Source organism: Miscanthus floridulus, chromosome 18 (genome assembly GCF_019320115.1).
Source record: "Miscanthus floridulus cultivar M001 chromosome 18, ASM1932011v1, whole genome shotgun sequence".
NCBI classification, from domain to species: domain Eukaryota; kingdom Viridiplantae; phylum Streptophyta; class Magnoliopsida; order Poales; family Poaceae; genus Miscanthus; species Miscanthus floridulus.
The window spans coordinates 88,840,015-88,856,960 of record NC_089597.1 but is presented as its reverse complement, the minus strand read 5'-3'; the positions used below and the strand labels follow the sequence as shown (position 1 = coordinate 88,856,960).

Sequence of the window (16,946 nt, the reverse complement as noted above, 5' to 3'; positions counted from 1 at the left end):
GGGGGGGGAATGGATGGGTGTGTTACTGCTCCTCAGGCAGCTCGGCTCAGATTGATTAGCACGCCGTCCACTGCATGCCCCAAAGCACTGCTCCAATCTCCCGCTGATTCTGCTGCTGATCCAGTCAGCCTAGTACGTGCTTAATAAATAATCTTCGACCGGAGCGGCCTCAGGCCATCACCCACACACATCCACTCTTTCCGTTCTAGCTTCCTCCTCCTGCTCCAAGTACGGCCACCGCCGCTCACCGGATCCAAGAAGAACGGCCGATGGATTCGATCGGTCTCCTATCCAAGACGACGAACTGCTCCATGCTTTGATTGTGTGTTTATTGCTCGTACGTGTTGTACTGTATTTAGTTGCAGAAATAGCAGCGGTGGATTAGGCCCTGAAGAGATTGACAGAAGAGAGCGAGCACCCGGCGTGGCGGCCGGCATGAGCGCATGCCGTCCCCGCCGCGTGCTCGCTTCTCTTTCTGTCAGCCTCTCCCTCGTCCCTGGGCCGACGCCGCCGAGGGGGTGCTGGGTCTGGGTGACTCTAGCAGGCTAGCTACCTTGCTCTGATCTGGGCAGCAGCCGCTGCTGCCTGGCTAGCGGCTACTGGTGCCAGTGGGGCGGCAGACGCTGAGACGCCACCACCGAGGCTGGAAGGAAGCAACGAGGGTGAGGGGGGGAGGAATTGGCACGGGCTCGCGCGGTGAAAACTGTGCCACGCAGTCGCAGAGATGGACGACACGCATGCTGCGAGGGGACGACGGCTTTTGCAGGCACCAAGGACATGTCACCTCATTATCTTCTAGATTTCCCATATTTTTTGCTCTCAATTTGATTCCTTTCGGTCAGGCTGTCGGGGGGCTACTACCGAGGAAGAGGATGAGGCCGTCCGCCCATGGAGAGGAGCAGGAGCGAGCAGCCAAGCCAAGAGTGTAGACTTGGCTTCCACTTCCACGCCTCTCATGCGGTAGGTTTCGCAGTACACTGAAAATCACTTCCAAGGAAGGAGCCAGTTCATGGTAGGTTTTGTGGTACACTGAAAAATGATTGGTACTACTAGTTTTATTTGCCGTTTATTTTTTTGCTTGCATGCTCCTGATGCAAGATTTTTTTCTCTCCCACTTCCTCACTCTCCGGTCTTGCCGCCTCACCTCACCTTGGGAGCTGAATCATCACATGCCGACAGTACACTGCGGCACTGTAAGGATTTAACAGAACAAAGACCGCATCATTTCTCACTCTCCCTCTCCTTTCTTTCTCATGGTGCGCAGGTCGTCTTTGGACACTGTAGCCATTATTCTAGCTAGCTCGCGCTGTTTCTGCTCTTGCTTGCTCGGCTTCTTCTTCGTCTCGAGTTCTTGCTTTGCTAGGTCCTCCTGCGGCCATGGCGATCCAGGTGGTGGTTGCGCCTTTGCTAATAACCTCATGTTGGCTCATAAATGGAGCGTGGAGGGCACCATGTGATGACCCAAATTTGGCAAAGACCCTGGGCTCGACTTGCTTCTGCCAGATCTGGTTTGCATCTAAGGTAGGAGTAGGACTGAGTACCTTCTTCTTCTTGTCTCTCTGTCTACACACCGTCCACACATTTGGTCTTTTCATTCATGGTTTGGGCTGCCCCACTCTGCATGAATTTTCATCTCCTCTCTCTACCACTCATAACATATCCTCGCCTCTCTTCCTCGACCTCTCAGATGCACGTACGCAGGGGTAGAGAGAACAACGCTGCTGCTCGTTACTGATGAAGAGGGTTGTTGGTAAGAGTCACTGCCCTTTTGTTTCATTGGTTTCATGGCTTCACTTCACAGTGAGTGACCTACCTATTCACAATGCATTTCTTGTGGTCCATGGCTATTCGCTGACTCTTCTGCTGTTTCTGCTTCCATCGTCGTCTTCTTCTTTCCCAGGATATGGATTTGAGCATCATGAATTAATGGGGATCATTTGCAAATTTTACTTGACCAAGGTATGCATGCACAGACCCTTTTCTTTCTACTAGCTAACTGGCATGAGCTCTAATGCTATCTCTGAGGATATATATAAAGTTCTGTGGTTCAATATAAATTAGTAGATTGTAACTTGTTACAGTGGTTGCATGTGTTTACTGATTTTTTTTAGGAAAGTGTTTACTGAATTTTGATGGACGAAGTTACGTTGGAGCTTTGGATGTTGATATGTTGCAACATTTCATTTAAAAGTTCACTCGTTCTACTCAAAACATGGCTGGAAATTAAGTTATTTGAGCGTAGAAAGACCATTTCATGAGAGAAGCCCATTTGTTAGCATTTGTCGTTGAGTACATAGAATGGATTGCCTGCTTTCAAGTACTGTCATCGGAGGCTACCTCTGTTGGTAAAATGAGGTGCCGATTTGTAGAATATACAGCTTGGTTGGTTTTATTTTCGCTAACCACTGTCTTATGAAATTGAGATAATTCATGTAACCAAGATTTACAACAATTTGCTCTCCGTGTTAGCTAGTGGAGTACACGGTATTTGTAGGCAATGAAACCATTACATGAGAATGCACAACCATAGTGTGTGTGCAGTTGCAAGTGTATGGAATTGGTTGTCTTAGAATATTAAGAACTGAATTTAAGACCATGCAAGCTAATTTGGTATCAAATAGTTCTATTTACTACCGGAATCCTCAAATTTGCCGAGTGTTTTTATGTTTGCCGAGTGTATTCCCTCGGGCACTCGGCGAATAAGTGACTTGCCGAGTGCTGCGCTAAAAACACTCGGCCAAATAGGGGGTTTGCCGAATGTAAAAAAACACTCAGCAAAGAGCGGGTTTCCGAGTGTCAAAAAAACACTTGGTAAAGAAATAAAATATTTTTTCTGGAAAAGAAGGAGAAAAAAATAAAAAAAAAACCTTTGCCGAGTGCTAGATATACAACACTCGGCAAAGAAATATAAAATCTTTTTTCTGAAAAAAGGAGAAGAAAAACAATAAAAAAACATTTGTCGAGCGCTAGATCTACAACACTCGGCAAAAAAAAATTCTTGGAAATAAAAGCCGCACTGCCTCGCACACCGCCCCCTCCGTCACCCCGCACGCCGCGCGCCCCTCCGTCCCTCCCCTCCCAGCTTCCCTCTCACTCCTCCTCCTCCGGCGCCGCCCTCCTCCTCCCTCTCTGGCGCGCCCCCCTCCTCCTCCTGGATCCGGCGCTGCCCCGCCCTCCTCCCTCTCCCGGATCCAGCGCGGCCCCACCCTCCTCCCTCTCCGGCGCGCCCCCTCCTCCTCCCTCTCCCGGATCCGGCGCCCCCCTCCTCCTCCCTCTCCAGGATCCAGCGCGGCCCTGCCCTCCTCCCTCTCTCGGATCCAGCGCGCCTTCCTCCTCTCCTCCCTCTCCCGGATCTGGCGCGCCCCCCTCCTCCTCCCACTCCTGGATCTGGCACGCCCCCCCTCCTCCTCTCTCTCCGGCGCGGCCCCGCCCTCCCCTCCTCCCCCTCCCGGCCCTCCCTCTCCAGATTCGGCGGCGACGGGCGTGGTGGTGGTGGCGGGCGTGGCTGTTGTGGTGGCCTGGGTGTGGTGGTGCGGCGTGGTGGGGCCCTCCCTTCTTCCCCGGCGTGGTGGCGGCGGCGTGGATGGTGGTGGTGCGGCGTGGTGGGGCCCTCCCTTCTTCCCCGACGTGGTGGCGGCGACGGTGCTGGTGGTGCGAGCGTGGTGTCGACGTGTCTTTTTTTTTATTTTTTTTTGAAAAAAAAAGTTTGTCAAGTGTTTTTTGGGCACTCGGCAACGCCTTTACCGAGTGCCCGACAAAAAACACTCGGCAAACTAGCGTTTGCCGATACAGGGTTTGCCGAGTGTTGTTTACCAAGTGTAACACTCAGGCAAACCCTTTGCCGAGTGTTTTTTGGGCTTCGCCGAGTGCCCCTGGCACTCGGCAAATCTCCTGTATTCGGTAGTGATTTTTCTCCATGGGATGCTAGTTTTTTTTTATTTCAAGTTAGGCCATTTAATTTATTAAAAATCAGTAGGAAAGGAAGGCTGGCTTCTTGTCATTAAAGACGAAAAAGTACTATTGTATCCATACATGCACTGTTCCTGCTACTTCTGTCTGACGCTCCTATTCACACCGCCTCCGGACTCTATGCCGCCTTGTGCCCCTCTGTGCCTCTGTTCCATATGCATAATTTGTTTTACCCCGTAATATGTCTCATACCTTATGTCAGGACTGATGGAGTAGTTAGGTCCTAAACGGTTCTAGATTGGTTTGGGTGTTTCAATTGGTTGTCAAATTTGTCATTGGTAGTCTGTAAATATGTACAGCAACATTATTTTAATTTCTAAGAATTATTGGTGCTGAATTTCAACAGTGTTGATAGAAAAATTGTAGGTCTCATTTATCTTTCCCACGGTGCTGGTTTCACTCAAACCCGATAGGCAGTCTAGGAGTAACAGTTAAAACAGTGCTGCTGTCAGGTTAGGAATTTTCAGTGCAGAAATATTTTCATTTATTTTTGACCAAGTCAGATCCAAAGTTAGACATGGAACCTGAATGAAACATGCTGGAAATTCTATGTAGATCTCCGAGATGTATTTTTGTGAGTAGTAGATTAAAAAATATGGCCGAAACAATGAGCAACATGGAAATCTAGTCAATTTTTCAGAAACCGTGATAATTTGCAATTTAGGGTTTTAGTGAGGGATTTATTCTGGTATTCGTGAAATAGAGTTGTGATCATTGTGGAGTAGTTTAAGATAGTGTTGCTTCACAAGTTTGGGAAGCACCGGATTCTCTTCGTAATTAAGGCAATGCATGATGAACTTGTGCAATGGCATGTTTGGTTGATCGTGTTTATTCAAGCTCTCTGAATGTGTTATTCAACATTCATGTTCTTGGTATATATTCATGAATATATCAGGATTGAAGTTCCAATTTATTCCCTTACATTCCATTCATGTTCCGGTGGATCTGGATATGCAATTTGGTTCTCATATTCATGTTCCTGTGAGTAAGTGTTGGCCCTACTTGCTCGGCTTTATCGGTAAGTGTTAAGGATGTATTTAGGTGTTGTCCGTTTCAGATGAAAATTACTGCGCCATTGATGATTTATTCGACCTTTGTTATGATTCACATGTTGTATTTTCTCTTCTGGTTCCGATTGTACTTGCTGAGTACTCATGCTTTATGTTTATTTGGTTTTTAGGTACCTATTGATAGTGGCATCTTGAGCACACGCATTTAAATTTCATGTTCTTAGCTTGCTAAAATCCAGTCTTTACATGTAATAATTTAAATTTTGTTGCTTTAACTGTGCTTTGGTAAAGACGATCTTGCAAAGGGTTTGGTCGATATATTCTAGTTCTTGGAATGGGCTGTGATGATTAAATTCTAGTTCATTTGATATTACTATGTTCATCTTATGCATTTCTTGTTTTGGACCTCTAATTTACAACGCAAACTCTGTCGGAATTTTCAATAAATCCCTATCTTAGTAGATTGTTAGGAGTTGTATGGTAGCCTCCAGTTTAGTAAATAACTGGGGTGTCACAATTTTGTTCTAGTCATTGGGTGCTTCTTTGATATTATCTTCTGCGCAGGATCCTATTCCAACTAATTCATTACTAAAGGAGTAGCAGCGACCTTGTGAACCGCTCAATTAAGTTAATCCATGTCATAGTAAATAACTTGGTGGACGTCGATGCAACAGAAATAATAAGTGGAGAAAATAGAACTTGTTGCGAAGCCCTGCAAGCATAGGTTGAAGCTAGCATTGTGCACTTGGCGCTGAACTCTGCACAGATTTCAAAACAAACACTTGACGATCTAGGAGCTTGGTCGATAGACGATAGGAGCTTGGGAGCTTGCATTGTATCTGTGTGCAGCACATGGATCCTCTTCCGCTTAAGTCGCAAAACGGTTTCCTTAGCTAGTACACCTAAGTGCGCCCCATTGTCTTCACGGCGCTTTTGTGTCGTGTGTTCACCCCATCGTTAGGCAGCACCTTGCCAACTAGCGGTGCTGGGCGTGTATTAAAACGTTCTAACTCCTCCTTAATGAAACACGTGCTAAGCACGTTCGTGAAAAAAAGCAAATATATTGGTGCATACTAGTGTGAGTATGTTCATTATATTGTCCATGGAACCACAAATTATTCTGATGTTTGAGTTCTAGCACTGAATTTTGTGTTGTTCTAGATATTTTCGAGATCTATAACTTTGATTTTATAGTCATTCCTCCATCCGAGTCGTATGAAACATTCAAAAAAATGAACTTAAAATGTGAGAACTTCAACCAGAATTTTTGGGATTTTAAATGACTTAAAATGAAAAGGTTGTCAACTATAAAGCTGTAGGTTTTTTCATAAGTTTGTCTTCATCTGACTTCGTTTGAAAAAAATATATAAATTTTATTGTATTGCACCTATTTTTAGAGACGGCTCTACAACATGGGCGAAGCCAAAATTCAGATATAGGGGCAGTCCGACATTGATGCTAGACCAAAAAAAAAAGATATTAGTGTCAAGCATTGATGTCAATTTAAAAAAAATTATTGATCTTGATATTGTCTTAAAATCTATAAATCATCTTTAGTCTCTTTTTTTTTTCTTTATCTTACACAAGTGCTAATTGTTTAAATTGAAAATAAAAGGAGACATTGTTCGTAAAACCAACAATTCACATCATATTTATTTCATCTAGCCACGTAAAATTATACAATTAGAAGATATAACTTGAGAAAAATATAATAGGGAGATGTGTTATTTCTAATTGGACTTTTGTTACTTACTTAAGTAGGCTTTTTACCTATAATATCAAGGATTAGTAGAACTAATAAATATTACTAGTCTATTTTATGCAACATTAGGGGGGCAGGCCCCTGCACGCCCCCTGACCTAGAAGTGGCCACCTCTAGAAAATGATTTATAGAGATGACTTTAGATCCAACCGCCTCTATAAATCGATTTCTAAAGGCACTCTAGATTTAGTTGCCTATAGAGATAGGTGCATTTGTAGAGGTGGTTGTAAATTCTAGCCGTCTCTAAAAATCAATTTCTAGAAATTGGTCTACTGGGGAACTATTTTTAGAGGCAGGTTTTGATAAAGCTGCCTGCTGTACTAAAAATGGCCCGTTACTAAAAAAACATTTATGTAGTAGTTGAATCCATGATTTGCTGAAACCTGGTTGTGCCCTTCACCTTGATCACAGCTTCATTTTTCTCTTCACGTGACGCCATTGGCCACAACACCTTCCCTTAGCACGTCGACGGACGGACGGTTGTGGTGTTGGATTTTTGCCAAATTAGGGATTCGGTGAGATTTAGGTCAAAGTGAGATGCAAGCGGGTCTGTCATCAAACCCCTGCAAATAAGCTTAACCATGTGGGTTACCGGTTTGCGGACAAGCCAACTTGCATTCCTACCAAGCGTGTACACTGTAGCTGTTTGGGCGGCGGCCCTTGTTTGGAAATCGTTCTCGTGCCGATCAATCATCTTTGTTCGGTCTTTGGCAGAAGCCAACGATCGGCCGTTCGTGTTAGGTAAGAAATTGTCGCCGCGACTGACGACAGCGATTTGAACATTTCTCATTCTAGTGACTCAAAACGTCACCCTAATGCATGTTTAAGTCAGAGGATCCTCTCGCATCAAGCAATTATTATGGTGTAGTGTCATTACCACAAACTCTGTAATGCATATTGATCTATTCCTTTCTTACTCCGTCAGGTTGTCAAATGAGTCTGGTGCCTTTGGAGTTTGGTGGGGCATGGATTTCGGAAAAAGGAAATAAACAATTGGTGCTGAACTTGGTTATCAGAGCCTTGGTTGGTTCTTGTTTTTCCAGCTCATTTGGCACATTCTGGAGGTGAAAATTTGCTAGTGATGATGACTGCCAATCTTCTGTTTCAGCCAGAGGAGTTTGGTGTTCTCTGGATCCAACCACTCCAATAGTCCAAAGTCACACTCACACAGTTTTGTTTCATCCTTGTCCTAGATTGACTATTAAGGAGTCACTTTCACGATGGTTACCCACTGAACCATGAAATGTCGTTATACGATCAGTTGCGACTAGCTATTTCCAGCCTTTTTGGAGGTACGTCGCATCCAAGTCATGGAGCGAGAGTGCTTATACCAGACAATATGTTCAAACAACCAGCTGCACAGTTCCGTCAGGTCCAATTCAACAACCTAATGCCTAGAGATTAGAGAACACTAGTTCTAGTACACTTGTACTATTAGCACTAGTGTAGTAAACGACTAAACGTACTGAGGTACTAGTACTATCCATGATCGTCATTCCTATAAAAATAAGCATCCACTTGTTATTATCATATACACACACATGGGCATGCTTGGATCCTGTAGAAGTTGGAGCAAGCAGCAAGTCTGTGGGGGGGGGGGGGGGGGGGGGGGGGGGGGGGACTGAAAAATAAGCCAAAATACTGTTCTGACTGATTGTTGTGAGAGAAAAATACTGTTATGTCTAGAGAGCTGGTCAGCCAGGCTGAGCCCAGCCAGCCAGCCGAACGAAGCCTGGATCTCTAGCTCGCGTTTACCTTCGGGTCCTGCGCTAGCAAGCGTTCCTCATGTTTTTTCTTGCCACATGTTTAGATGCATAACAAACATTATATAACAAGAAAAGCCAGGACGACTTATAATTTGGAGTAGAGAAAATACTATAGAAATTAGGTGTTCTCGAAGACGATAAAACTATTTTTTTTATTACATCACTAAAAGGTTACACACCTCAAAGTGACTATATATAACCATGTGTAAATAAAGTTATTATATGATTTCAGTGACCACATTTAACAAGGGATAAGTAAGAAAGCCACATGTGCTTAGGAGGCAGTTGTGAACTTAATTTTTCTTATCATATATATTCACCATCTGTAAAGCACAAATATGATATACAAAAAATTCAATTGTCTAAGACTTTCGGTGAGATTTAGCTTTATTGGACATCCTAGCTCTTTGATGATGAAACACAACTGTTGCTCTTTGAACCCCTCTTCACCCCACAGGGTAAGAAGCTATGGCTTGTCATCAGGATCAACTGACCCCGAACTTTTGGAAATTCTATTGCAATATTACTGAATATATATAGTGCTAATTAGTTCCTAATGGCCACACCGGGCCCGTTTAGCTGCTGCGTGGGGAGCGACTGGGCAGCATTCTACAGTGTTATACTCTCACTACGCATCCAGCTGCAGCTGTGGCAGCACTGCATTAAAGTGCAGCCGAGCGGACCCACCATTTTCAGAGAAGACCCCGATGGTCATCTGCCCTAGATTAGCCCCTCTATCATCTCATCATCCCTATCAAAATTGTTAGGAACCATTGTGGATATCTTGTTCACTGGTACCATGTGTCGAACGAGGTCTGCATATACACATCAAAAGTTCAGAGCATATGTATCAAATCAACACTGTTAGAACTTATATTTTTTGTGAATTTCAGCATATGCAAACACACAAAAATATGCTTGGAAACTCCACTTCAATAAGCACATTTAAATGATTGGGCCAGCAAATCTCAAGGTTATGTAACAAAAGAACGGTGTCAGCCACATGCTCCATGACACAAGTCACCACTCATCTGATTTTCAAACAGTCACCACTCATCACACCCAGAAAAATGAGCAGGGGCCCCACCATGCACCAAGAGTATAAACCGCGCACGGAACAAAATCGAACCCGCCCGGACCGGAAGGAGGAGCCGCTTCCTTTCCCTCCCCGTCCTCCTCCCTCACCCCGACCCCGACGAACTCGCCGCCGCCTGCGCGCCGCGTGATCGTCCCCGCCTCGCCACCCTGTTTCCCTGACCGCGCGCCCACGTCGACCGCGCCGCGCAGCCATGGCGCCCGCGGCCCTCCGCCTCCTCCTCGCCATCCTCTGCCTCGGCTCGCGTCTCGCCAGGGCGGCAGCGGCGGGGTGCGGATCGAACACGAGCCTTGCGGGGTACAAGGCGGACCTGCGCATGTCGCAGCACCAGCTCCGCGGCCGCGTGGAGGTGCTCGACGGCTGCTCGTTCCGCGTCGCTGCGCTTGACCTCCTGCCGGGCTCCACCTCCACGCGGTGGTGGCGCGCGGATGGGACCGACCTCGACTCCCTATCGCGCGGCGAGCCCGCGGCAGCCGAGCCGCTGGACCGCACCTTCCGGTCCGAGTCCCTTGTGTTCCGCCTCCTCCCGGGCCTTTCCTGGCCGCTCGTCCCCGTCCTCGCGGCCTTCGACCCCGTCACTTCCTCCCTCTTCGGCTTCGTGCGCCTCTCCGGTGCCAACGCCTCCGATTCATCCTCCTCGTCCGCGGCGTCGGCGCCCACCATGCTCGACTCCTGCGCCCAGCTCTCCCCGCGCTTCCGCGTGCGGTGGACGCTCCACGAGGCAAACAATTCCATCGACATCGCCCTCGAAGCGGCGGTCGGATCAGAGTACTACATGGCGTTCGGGTGGGCGAAGCCTGGCGCGGCCAAGCCGTCCGTGATCGGCGCCGACCTCGCCGTCTCCGGCTTCACCGAGGACGGCCTCCCCTTCGCCGAGGACTACTACGTCACCAAGTACAGCGAGTGCCTGCTGCGCAAGGACGGCCTCGTCGAGGGCGTCTGCCCGGACACGATCTACGACCGCGACAACACCACCGGGCTCGTCAACAACTCGCGGCTGGTCTACGGCCACCGCCGCGACGGCGTCTCCTTCGTGCGCTTCTCGCGCCCGCTGGTGTCCGAGGACAAGAGGTACGACGTCTCCGTGGACGGCACCAGGAACATGACGGTGGTCTGGGCGATCGGGCTGCTGCGGCCGCCGGACTCGCTCCGGCCGTACTACCTGCCGCTGATGAGTCGCCGCAGCGGGTCTCCGGGGACGGCGTTCACCTTCGCCAAGCTCAACTTGTCGAACGCGAGCAATGGGTGCGTCGGGCCGCTGGACGCTGAGGACAAGGAGGATCAGGCCAGGATCACGACGGAGCGCAACACGCCGCTGGTTGTGACGGTTGGACCGGCGCTGCATTACCCCAATCCGCCCAACCCCGACAAGGTGCTCTACATCAACAAGAAGGAGGCGCCTCTGCTCAAGGTGGAGCGCGGCGTGCCAGTCACCTTCTCCATCGAGGCCGGGCACGACGCGCCACTCTACATCACGTCTGACCCCGTCGGAGGCAATGCCACTTTCAGGAACGCGTCAGAGATCATCTACGCCGGTGGACCCAAGGCAGAGGGCGTGCCGGCTACACCAACAGAGCTCGTCTGGCTGCCTGATCGGAACACGCCGGACCAAGTGTACTACCAATCCTTGTACGATCCGAAGATGGGCTGGAAAATTCAGGTAGTCGATGGAGGCCTCAGCGACATGTACAACAACAGCGTGCTACTGGATGATCAGCAGGTGACATTCTTCTGGACTCTCTCTGGTGACTCCATTAACATTGCTGCACGGGGTGAGAAGAAGAGTGGATACCTTGCAATTGGATTTGGTAGCGCAATGGTAAATAGCTATGCTTATGTCGGGTGGGTCGATGGCAATGGCAAGGGGCATGTCAAATCTTATTGGATCGACGGGAAGGACGGGATGAGTGTGCATGAAACACATGAAAATGTTACACATAAGCGATGCCGATCGGAAAATGGCGCGGTCGTATTTGAGTTCACTCGTCCATTAACACCTTCATGCAGCGGAAGGGTGGAGTGCAAGAACATAATCGATCCGACGACTCCTCTGAAGGTCATCTGGGCCATGGGTGCTCAATGGTCACCGGGCCCCTTAAGTTTGAAGAACATGCACTCGGACACAAGCAATCGTCCTATCAGGATTCTTCTGCTGAGCGGCCTGGCTGAAGCAGTGGAGGACCTCCGCCCGGTGCTTGCTGTTCATGGGTTTATGATGTTTGTGGCATGGGCTATTCTGCTGCCAGGGGGAATCATGGCTGCGAGATACCTGAAACATCTGAAAGGCGAGGTCTGGTTCCAGGCTCACACCTATCTGCAGTACTCAAGCATAGCTGTCATGTTCTTGGGTGTTCTGTTTGCGGTCGCTGAGCTCCGAGGTTTTTCTTTTAAATCCAGACATGCTCGAATTGGCGCAGTAGCATTGACATTCGCATCTATGCAGCCAATTAATGCCTATCTTCGACCGCATAGAACAGAGAATGGAGAGTCTCCGCCTGGAAACAGAGTAGTTTGGGAATATCTGCATGTTCTGACCGGGAGATCTGCTGCGCTTGCTGGTACCGTGGCGCTCTTTACTGGTTTGCAGCATCTTGGGCACAGATATGGCAGTAAGACCATCAAGGGACTTACATGTGGACTGATCTTATGGGTTATAAGCGTTACTTTGGTAACCGCTTACCTTGAGTATATGGCGATTAAGCGAAGAACAGCAGGTGCTGATGGTCCTTCAGGAAAATGGGTGCTTGGCAGCAGTGAGGAAGATGATACAGTCGATCTTTTGCAATCTGACAGGGTAGTCAGTAAAATGGAGTCTAATTCGTCACCTGAACCAATGGAAGTACAGCTTGAGCCACTTAAAAGATGAGACGAAATTTTCAGCGTACTTATGGACATAAAAGTATTCTAACTAAAATTCTTTATAGATAGAACAAGCGGCATATACATCTCAGGATAAAAGAAGTTTCAGATTTTTTGTTGATATATAAAGGGAGGATTGGTGAGAGTTCCATCTTTGACTTGCTCCAGAGGTATTGCCCTGTTCGCTTGGCTTATAAGCCGTATTTTTTCAGCCAACGAACAATATTTTTCTCTCACAATAAATCAGCTAGCAGTACTTTCAGCCATGACTTATCAGCCAAGCGAACAGGGCATATATCACACCACATGGTATAGAATAGGTTTTTCTTGTCTTTTGGAGCTTAGGTCCTCTTCTTTAATCTCCTAACTTCTTAGCAAAAATGTATGTATATCTGTACAATTTTGGTATAGTTATAATGACTGGAAAGTGGATACACATTTTTCTTTAAATGTCACACGACTCTGAAGCATTTTCATATATGCTACTATCTGACATTATTTGTTTGTGATATGTTGTGTATATACACTATGGTCCCGTTCGGCTTACCTTATATCAAGTTTGTTCGACTTCTTTTTTCAGCCGAAACAGTGTTTTTCTCTTACAACATTTCAGCTAGAACATTGTTTTTCAACCACTTTCAGCCAAATTTCAGCAAGCCGAATGTGACCTATGTGACTTGGAACTAGAAACAACCGTCCAACGAAATCACAGTGTTCCTTCATTTTGTAAAATCAGCTATCCACATTTTATCTGTAGGCTATAGTTATCCTTTGTGCTAATTTTTTGCCTATTTAATATTAAAACCAGTGGCCATCTATGCCTACCTGATGCAATGGGGCATGTTTGGTACCAATTGAAAGGGGTCCAATGTTGGGTTGATCTGCATCTTGGTATACCTATGTACTGATTCCATGATATTGCTTGGCAAATTATCAGAAATGCATTTACTTCTAAACTACATATTCATACCCGCCTTTTGTCGGCAAAAAACAGATTTCTTTTTTGCTGTTGTGACACGCAGGCGAAAGTAGTTGCCCACTTGTCTTCTACTAACGTGCTGCAGTTTGTTGACCCTGGAAATCATCCACAACAACCACTGAGTTGGCTCTCATCTGCTCCATGCAAAAAAGACTAGGGTCTTGTTTAGTTGGCGGAATTTTTTGGGAAATGGTACTATAGCACTTTCGTTGTTATTTGGCAATTAGTGTCTAACCATAGTCTAATTAGGCTTAAAAGATTCGTCTCGTGAATTTCGTCTAAACTGTGTAATTAATTTTATTTTTTATTTATATTTAATGCTTCATGCATGCGTCCAAAGATTTAATGTGACGGGAAATCTTGAAAAATTTTGCAAAATTTTGGGAACTAAACAGGCACCGGGTATGCTACTTAGTACTTACTATTCCCCTTTTGCTGTTGTGTTCCTATTATATTGGATTCGGTGATATCGACCTCAAATCTGCATGTTAGGTGTTGCCACTCAGTCAGATGTGGATCACTTGTTGGTTGGCTTGCCACCTTGTTAAGAAACCAGGTTAGGTGATGTCTGGTGAAGGTGCAAAATCAGAAGCATGCTACGTGAGTCCATTTGTTCTTATAAGAATCTCTGGCCTTGTCTTTGCCGTGAAGCCTAGTGGCCAACATGTTGTACATTGCTGAGTTTTTTTTGTGTGTGTGGTGGTGGGGTTGGGTGGGTGGGTGGGGTGGGGGGAGCTAATCTCAAAAGGAAAGTTGATGTTGCTGACCTGCCGTACTGATGATTTTTTAGTGGTAGTGTTTGGGTGTCTACTCTCTAGACTGACCTGCCCTGCTTTTTTGAACTTATGAGCCAGGCTTATTAAAGTATTTTTCTCTCACAACAAATCAGCGAAGAGTGCTTTTCATGGCTTCCGTGCTGGAACAATACTGTGTATGTCACAGCCTAGAATCAGTGGCAACAATACAGTTCAATCTCAGATCACCTGTAGCCAGAGCAACTGTACACGTATGTCTTAGGAGCCAGTAAAATGGTCCTAAACGAAAAGACAGTCGGTATTTCAGTCATTATAAAAGGCAATCAGGGTTGGGGTCAGCCGACTCTGAACCTTATTTTCTTACGATATATTGTAATGTTTTACACGGACATGATAGGGCTTGTTTGAATACTATGGATTAAACTTTCGTTCTAGGTATCAAACAGGTGGACTATTTTTTTAGTTTTTAACCGACTAGCAATTTGTTCATTAATTGGTAAATGTGAACTAATGTGGACTAAGTGGTGCAAATGAGTCTTTGTCTAGGAAAACTATTTGTTATATCTAAATCTAAATAGCACTGGACTAAACTCTAGCCACCTAAACTTCAGTCCAAGTATATACTTTAGTCCACCTCAAATTTAGTTCTAGGTGGTCTAAACTGGCTCCTAGTTTTGCCTCTGCATCCTAGACTGTGGCAAAATAGTTAACCTACCCCAAATCTAATTTGTCATTAGACGGGACCCATTCCTAGCATATTTGACCTAGGCACGCTTTCTACTGATCCTGACTTTTGCTGTCGAAAGGAACCTGCATTTCTGTCCGCTTGTGTTATCAGTCGTACTTTTCCAGTGAAGAAACAATATTTTTTCTCTCACAATAAATCAACGAACAATACTTTTTAGCTTGTCTTTTTCAGCAAAGCGATGTTAGAATCATCATCATCTCGTTGACTACCATGATTGTTTAGTGCCTGAGTCCACTCCGGCCTTCTGCCTAATTTGATGGAGAAAAATCCTTGGTTACCATTGGAAAATTATAACAATCCCTTCGTTGCCATTTGTATAGATTTTTTTCCTCCCTAAATTGTCATTCCATCCATTTTAAGCTAACGGCGTTATAGCTCCCCATCATTTTACCGCTTATCCAATCTAACTACTCTCCTCTCTCTCTCTCTCTCTCTCTCTCTCTCTCTCTCTCTCTCTCTCTCTCTCTCTCTATATATATATATATATATATATATATATATATATATATATATATATATATATATATATATATATATATCCAAATTAATTCTTTCCAAACCCAATATCCTCTCCGGCGTCCACCTATCCCAGTGTATTGCTGCATTCCGAACGCCTGGTCCCAAGGTCCCCGGCAACTCGGCGCTCGCGGCACTGCGCATCGCAGCACTGTACACCGCAGCTCCGCGCCTGCATGCGTGAATCGTCCCAAATCGGCGCTCATGGCACCGTGCACGCCGCCTTGACTGGTCACTGCGCACGCGCCACGCGTCGACTCGGTGCCCGTACGTGGACTCCTTGCCCGGCCGCTCCAAAAACATTCAAGGCTCCAAGCAACAACTTCGCCGGCACGGTCATGCGTCGACGTGCAGCTCGTCACCAACAACTCCGCCGGCACGGTCATCACCTTCTACGTACGCTTCTCGGCATTGTCCGTTCACTCCGTTCCTCGATTGATCACACCTTTCAGTGATGCATGCACGATGGAGTATCGCCTCTAGATCCTAATGACGGGTTTCTGATGATGGTGCAGTTTTTTTTTGGAGGGGCCATGGATGTCCACGACGAGGTCGACCTCGAGTTCCTGCGCGCAACATGAGCGCCTAGCCGTACTGCCAGTACACGCTGCCCACCAACGCGTTCGCCAACAGCAACAGCGGCAAAGAGCAGGTCAGAGTCAGATCCACCGCCACCGCCACCGCCACCGCCGAATCAGCCAGACACACAGATCAGTACTTCAGTAGTTCCCACTGTCTGAAGATTTATTTTGGACAAAATATCTCTAAAACCCAATCCCTCATTCCCCCTCCTTGTAAAAGTGAAGTAGTTTTGTGAATTGATCCCTGCAAGTTTAGAAGACAAGTGACAGCTTCCGCCCAGAACCACTGACCACGTCGTCCCAAATTTTACTGTCCGTCTGATCTTTACATCGGATGGCTACGAATGCCTGAAGCGGATTTCGCCGGGAGCGGATTCTGGGCCTGCTTTTTGTAGATCCTTATAAATATGCGATTTGGTGTTCCATCGTACAGCACGGGGAAAATCTAGCGTGGTCCCCTTCTACGAGCAAGCTGCCCAAGAACTGCCTACAGACAACTGTGGACGCGGTGGCCAGGGGCTTGCCACGGACCTTTGATGGCACGCAGCGGGCGTCTGGTCTGGGTGAAGTCGGCCCTCACGGCCGTGCCCATCTACACCATGCTCGCGGACGGGTTGCCACCTTGGGCGCGCCGGGAGATCGACGGCATCTGCCGCCGTTTCCTTTGGACCGGGAAGGAGCAATCTTGCCGCGGTAAATGCATGGTCCCTTGGCCTATAGTCTGTCGCCCCAAGGAGCTGGGCGGTCTTGGGGTGCCAGACCTCAGGCTGACCTCCATCGCGCTCCAAACAAAGTGGCTCTGGTTGCAGCACACGGATTCTCAGCGGGAATGGGCTGAGCTCCCCATCCAAGCTTCACGGGAGGTCTCCGACTTCTTCAACGCCTCAACTTTCACCATCCTCGGA

The 16,946-nt window shown here is 47.0% G+C and overlaps 1 protein-coding gene and 1 long non-coding RNA gene across 12 annotated transcripts; both read left to right on the top strand.

Moving 5' to 3' along the window:
• The first annotated feature begins 352 nt into the window (after positions 1 to 352).
• On the top strand, positions 353 to 8,311 carry LOC136522982 (uncharacterized). Of its 11 annotated transcripts, none has more exons than XR_010776039.1 (5): positions 353 to 1,521; positions 1,688 to 1,750; positions 1,901 to 1,959; positions 4,865 to 4,987; positions 5,150 to 5,977. It is a non-coding gene; the product is annotated as an uncharacterized lncRNA (long non-coding RNA). The 11 variants fall into 11 exon arrangements; XR_010776036.1 differs by lacking the exon at positions 5,150 to 5,977 and adding an exon at positions 7,667 to 8,311 and having other exon boundaries at positions 354 to 1,521; XR_010776038.1 differs by lacking the exons at positions 4,865 to 4,987; positions 5,150 to 5,977 and adding an exon at positions 7,667 to 8,302 and having other exon boundaries at positions 359 to 766; positions 843 to 1,521.
• Positions 8,312 to 9,635: 1,324 nt separating this feature from the next.
• On the top strand, positions 9,636 to 14,035 carry LOC136521548 (cytochrome b561, DM13 and DOMON domain-containing protein At5g54830-like). The gene is made up of 2 exons (XM_066515296.1): positions 9,636 to 12,632; positions 13,934 to 14,035. Exon 1 carries the CDS (start codon positions 9,797 to 9,799, stop codon positions 12,467 to 12,469), a length of 2,673 nt encoding a protein of 890 aa, XP_066371393.1. The 5' UTR covers positions 9,636 to 9,796; the 3' UTR covers positions 12,470 to 12,632; positions 13,934 to 14,035.
• The last annotated feature ends 2,911 nt before the right edge of the window (positions 14,036 to 16,946 follow it).

Excerpts from the sequence above, each read along its gene's own strand:
- LOC136521548 (XM_066515296.1), top strand. The coding sequence starts at position 9,797 with ATGGCGCCCGCGGCCCTCCGCCTCCTCCTCGCCATCCTCTGCCTCGGC.